Below are 6,492 nucleotides of genomic sequence, written 5' to 3'. Positions count from 1 at the left end.
GGAAAGGATATTCTTTTTCCTAGAAGAAAAGTGGGATTGACTTTATGGATAAAAACTCATCACCAGTCTCTCAGGTAGGCTTAACCAAGAATATGTTACAGCAGAACATCCACCTAAATTAACTTGTATTATTGTGTGTAATGTCTTTACCAGACTTAAAATCATAAGATCACTTCATAAATTAGATTTCTGTTGCATGAGACTTGATCTTTGCATACTCTACTTATTCCCTTATAATTTACTATTAATTAACTATTTACTATTAATGAAGGAAGTCCGTGAAGTTAAAATTCCTCTTTCCCTCAGACAATGTTTCCCATTTATTGGCAAAGCCTGCCATCAAAATGTACACAGGAATTCCCAGAGAAGGCAAAAGCTGCACATTCTGTACCCTGGAGTAAGCCTACTCTTGGTAACAATAAGGTGATTTTAATTTCTGAACCTGTTTTCAGTTGCAACTATGAACATACCTGAGTGCTTGGTCTTTATAAAATCGTAATTAATTTGCAACGGCATGCACTGACTAGGTTTTTTTTATTATCATGACAAAGGTTAATGGCTTAAACTGGACTATTTCTCTGTGAACCAAGGATTGTCTTACGTTCCATAAACAGTCACATAATAAAGAAACATACTGGGTTATTTATTCACTAACACCTTTATAAAAAGTTAATAAAAATATTTCCTCAATAGTTCTTTTGAGCAGGACATGGTGGTTTAGTTGTTAGCATGTTTGTCTCACACCTCCAGGGTTGGGGGTTCAATTCCCACCTCTGCCCAGTGTGCTCAGAGCTTGCATTTTCTCCCTGTGCATCTGGGGTTTCCTCCGGCTACTCCGATTTCCTCCCCCAGTCCACAGATGTGTGCTGTAGGCTCATTTGCCTTTCCAAATTTCCCGTAGTGTGTGTTGCCTGATGGGTTGGCACTCTGTCCTCTTGCCCCGAGTCCCTTGGGATAGGATACAGATTTTCCCAGGCTGTTTAAATTTATAAAGTGGTTTTACTTTAAAAATGTATTTATTCATGAATGCATCTTCAGTAACTTCTTTATTCTGGTTAGGATCATGTTATGGACCTTCTATGATAAAAGTACAACTCTGTTGCACAGCTCTACACAGAACCCTAACAGTTTCTTCAGAGAGACAAACCATAGAAATCTTAGGGGTTTGAGATTTAACCCTTTTTCCAAGAGTGTACACAATTATTATTAACAGTTAAAGTTTTGTTAGTCTAATTATCTCTGTTTAAGCACTTTAGTCTGAAGCATCCTGTTTCTCATATAACATGGTGTTCTATGCTATTGTAATACACTGCTATAATTAACCCTTTTTAAATGGAAATCTTTCTATCTGCTATAGCCTGACCTGGTGCAACTTCAAAGCTTGGATGAATGTTTAAAGTTGCTCACAGACATGGCCAAGGAGCTAGAGGATATCAGCAAGGTACAAGGCAATTTATTTATTATTAGGGTTTACTGTATAGACATTATGAATTCAGTTTCACAGCGAAAAACTTAAGCACAGGGGATCACAACAATGTGTTCCCTTTATGGCCTGCAGGGAAGAAATAAAAGCACATTGGAAAGGCACAAGAAAGTTTCAGGAGAAGACTCTATGCCAGTCGATGTGGAGAGCAGAAAGAGTCTCATAATGTCATGGGCCAAAGAACTGGACAGGCTCAACATGGCAAGAGGCATGACAAAGGAAGTGTCCATGAAAGCAGATGTTACACAAATGAAGAATAATGATGTGTGTGATATCTCAAAAGACAATGAGAGGATCATGAAGTGGGCACAAGAGTTACAGACTGTCACAGAGGTTAGAAATACTAACAGGAGAACAAAAAAACCTGAATGTGACATGAAGTAACTGAATTGTGTGTGTGTGTGTGTGTGTGTGTGTGTGTGTGTGTGTGTGTGTGTGTGTGTGTGCGCGTGCAGAATTTGGGTCTGACAGATGGAGACATTAAGCAGATTCTTACTAAACACACCAGAAAGGATAGAAAACTAGATGAAGTTCTTCCCTTTCTGGAGTTTGTGGTGTGGTCTCTTCTCTCAAATGACTCCGAGGTGAGATGATATGGGATATAATTTAAAAAAAACTGACAGTACAGCAACTTACAGCTGTATATTAATATATTAATAATATAATAATAATATATTATAATATATTCATAATATATGAATGCACTCATTCTAAAATACTACTTTTATAGTACTCTATAGTAACAACTCATTCATAGGGATGTGTAATAGGGCACTCCATATAAACTAAGCCTAATCAACAGATTAAAACATAACATTTTTTAACCTAAAAAATCTGAGTCAAGTTTGAGCACATTGTAATGGTCAGTTTTCCACCACAACAGAGACTTTCCAGTTTCACAGTTACATGACAATCTGCAATTTGCTCCCTTAAAGACAGGGAACATAAAAAAGACTGGTGAGGGAAGACTATTTATAGCTTCTATATCATAAGTGATATGCTAGGAAGCAATTTGTCTTATGGACAAGTAACTATAAGAGGATAAATATATGACATTTTTTTCTTATGATTATAGACAATGTTTCCCATAAGAAATGTAATCATTGACAAATTGCTGTGCTATAATAGGAAATATAAAACACTTCAGGACATGCTGTTATTGGAAAATAATCAACTTTGGGGTGGCAACAGTAACGTTACAGCTGGTCATGTCACAGCACCCAACCATGGATTATTTTATAACATCTTATTTTCTTATAAAATCCCCATCATGTTTTATTCCATACTTTAAAATGGATTACCAAAAGTCATTGTGACATAACATTTTTTTAAGGCTAAATTTGGTTTTTCTTTCAGGAGGATGTTTCAAAAATATGGTTGCCAGCTAAGCAGAGAAAATGGAAGACAAGTAAGAGCTCTTATTCTTTCTGAATAGTGGACAGTGACTCTGATGGGCACTCTCATGACATTTTTTACATTTGTGTTTTAGGCAGCCAGAAATATGTTCCTAATTCAGGTAGGAAAGGATAATAATAATAATAATAATAATAATAATAATAATAATAATAATAATAATAATAATAATAATAATAATGGTTTAAGTATTGCTGCAAACAAGGATCGTAGCTAGTTTGAATAATAATTCTATTTTCCATGAAGTTTGGCAGTGGATTCAGAGTGCCTCAGGTAACAATTAAACAAACAAACAAGCAAACATTAATATATTATATTAATCATTTGGTAATATATTAATGAAATCTGTTGTGTTGTGCCAGTTGACGTGCATCTAGATACCAGTTCACGCAACCCCTGGCTGTACGTGTCAGAAGACAAACTGAAAGTGTATGAATTACATGAGGGCCCCCGGCAACAGTGGGACAACCCTCAACAGTTTGACAAGCAGCAGTTCATCCTAGGGATCAAGGGATTCTCCATTGGGAGACACTACTGGGAGGTTAAAGTACCAGCAAAAGGAAAATGGAGGTTAGGGGTAGCAGCTGCATCTGTCCAAAGAAAAGGCCGCTTCTACATTGCTCCAGGAACAGGGTACTGGACTATTTGTAACAGACCTGAGAATCTGCAGGCGTGCACTGATCCCCGTACCAAGCTACCAAATTCTGCACCACTTCAGGTGGTTGGGGTTTATGTGGACTATGAGGAAGGACAAGTGTCCTTCTATAATGCTGAAAGCAGGTTCCATATCTATACTTTCACAGAGACTTTTAGAGAAGTGCTTTTCCCTGTTTTTGCTTGTCTCGATGGGAACACTGTGCTACAAATCTGTACATCATAAATGTCTGTATTTGATGGAAAACAAGAGCCGACAAGAACTTACTTAAATGTACATATCACTATTTCTCTGTTCTATGTCTCTGAACATGATGATTAGGTAGCATTTTTGTTTATCATCAACTGAATTTTGTGTCAACATATTTCATAAAATTCAAGCTTATTTTATTTGCCTTTTATGCAAGATTTTCATTTGTCCCCATTCTTTTTTTTTTTTTATAACATTTTCTAAATTTTAATTGTATTGTTAATTGCCTGTTTTCATTTAAGCAATAACAGTGTAATATTTACACTTTTGGTGAGTGGCTGATGTAGAAATTACATATAGAAGTTCATATACAGCATGAAAAAGAAGCCTTAAGTTAATGCAGTATCTGGTGAGTGGTGAAAAATGTTTTTGCTTGTTTGGATGGGAACACTGTAATACAAATCTGTACATCATAAATGTCTGTATTTGATGAAAAACCAGACCTGACGCAAGTTCAAGAGAACTTCATCTGCATATGCCACTATTTCCGTGTCCCTAAAATCACATGATGATTATAGGCCTATAGGAAAGCAGCTTGTTTTATTATAGGCTGTCCATTAATATTTTTTTGATCAAAATATTGTCTTATATTTTAGATCAAGACGGACAGTTTAAATAAGGAGATAGTGGGGAAAGGAGATTGCATTTGTGAATAACATTTAAGGGTGCAAGGTGGAGATAGAAATGAACTAAATATATGTTGGACAGCTGTATGAGCCTGTCTCTTGCCAGCTGAGTTAAAGTGAAAGACAATAGCAAAATGAGGAGGAAGGAACCAATTATACAGACCCAACGTCTGAAGTGGAACAGCACTTATTGTTGTGTTGGAGCTCCTAAACTTGTTATTCACAAATAATAATAATAATAACAAGAGAAGAAGAAGAAGAAGAAGAAGAAGAAGAAGAAGTAAAAGAAGATAAATTAATTAGAAGTTATTATGTCACACTAGGATTTTAATCACTAATTATAATGAATTATGTTACTTAAGTATGTTAATCATATTAGTCCATTATATTACTATATGATGTCATTCTTCTTACTGAATAGTATATGTAGTTATTTTAGATCAAATCTATTTATATTTTGAAAACATTTATTCCAGATGTGGTAAGATGTTGGGTCAGAGTGACGTTTGAGCTAATGTACTGTTATGACTTATTTGTTACATAAGATGACCTGATTACTGATTTGGTACTTTTACATAATTATTAGCATCATTTCATCTGATCAAATGCATATAAGTTAAAGCCTAAAGGTGACAGAAAGCAAATACTTCTGCAATTATAATTTTCTTTTCTTTTCTGTTTTCCTTATATATACCTTCTTTAAACTTTTTTGTAGGAAGAGTTTTGCAAATAAATCTGACAAAGGCATTTTGGAGATTATTGACTCTTTTGTATTTTTGGTCCAAACAAGATTTTTTACACAGCTAATAAGCCTTTTAAAACCACAAACCACTTTAAACAGGGAGCATGTACATGTGTATGACACTATACTGTTTAAAAAATGGAAAGTAGAACTTGATGGGATAAAATGCTTAATAATTAAAGCCAAATCTGGAAGATAGTAAATAAGTCAGGCATCTGCATTCAATACAGCAACTGTCAGGCTGATAGCAGACAGGGAGTCATAATAGCCAAACAGGTTGGGGAAGTAAGGTTCAAGGTCTAATTCGAAGTTAGTGAACTACCCTGCTCAAAAATCCAGCTTGGTCTGATGAGCTACCAGCTGCTAAAAACACAGGCCAAGCTGGTCAAACTGGTATAACATTTTTTGGCAACTGGTTATTTTCCAGCTTTCTTTAACTAAATTGATCAATAAATGTTTCAGATTTTCTATTTTTTAAAAAAAACAAAAACAAAACAATGTACAGCAGCTGGTAGCTGTACCAAAAGGAAGAATTAAGAATTAAATCCACCACATTATTTTTACTACTGTGATTCCTTTCTAGAAGATATAACCTTTACATGCTTACTAGGTGGCAAAAAAAAACTCTGCAATTTATAGTCTGGAAATTGCAGTAACTGAAATTATAATTGCATACATTTTGTATTATTTTTGACTATATGATACTTTACACCATTGCACATTGTTGCCATATGGCAACCATTTACCAACTACTCCTCCCACATTAAAAACTCACATTAAAAAAAAATTATTATTACATTAACTATTTCAATTAATAAAATTCCATACAACATGAAAAGTTTTAAATAAAATATTTTTTAAAAATTATTTTTTTTAATGTAAATGTAATAATTCATGCAGTAGAGGGTTAATACACAGTATAGCTATGTCGAATGTAGCTAATTATGTTCGTGCCTATTGGGAATTGTTGTTGAGAACATACCAGTATGAATTTCACTGCATATTGTACATCATACTTGTTCACATGTCCAAAAAAACCAAACCCCTGTAGAGAGGCAGTAACACTCCGCAGTGGCATCTAAACCTGCAAAAACTCCACCAGAATAAAAAAGGCACTCAGGGGCTGAATAGGACATTCTGGATTAAATCGTATTGTTCAAAATAGGGAAACATCAAACAGGATTATGCTTGACATGTGGTGAAGTAGAGACTGTTGAACATGTATTATTATATTGTGCAATGTTTACAAGGGAAAGAGTTATTAAATAAATTGAGAAATATAAATTTAATCAATTTCACCTTACTAAATCTATTGAATTGTGCC

General features: G+C 34.5%; 1 protein-coding gene across 1 annotated transcript; it reads left to right on the top strand.

The window, feature by feature from the left end:
• Positions 1-3,776, top strand: LOC128610699 (butyrophilin subfamily 3 member A1). The gene is made up of 9 exons (XM_053630118.1): positions 1-74; positions 307-423; positions 1,358-1,441; positions 1,559-1,816; positions 1,939-2,067; positions 2,840-2,891; positions 2,973-2,999; positions 3,143-3,169; positions 3,259-3,776. Exons 1-9 carry the CDS (start codon positions 45-47, stop codon positions 3,774-3,776), a joined length of 1,242 nt encoding a protein of 413 aa, XP_053486093.1. The 5' UTR covers positions 1-44.
• The last annotated feature ends 2,716 nt before the right edge of the window (positions 3,777-6,492 follow it).

The sequence above is a fragment of the Ictalurus furcatus genome, chromosome 7, assembly GCF_023375685.1.
Source record: "Ictalurus furcatus strain D&B chromosome 7, Billie_1.0, whole genome shotgun sequence".
NCBI lineage: Eukaryota > Metazoa > Chordata > Actinopteri > Siluriformes > Ictaluridae > Ictalurus > Ictalurus furcatus.
This window is presented reverse-complemented; position numbering and strand designations above follow the sequence as displayed.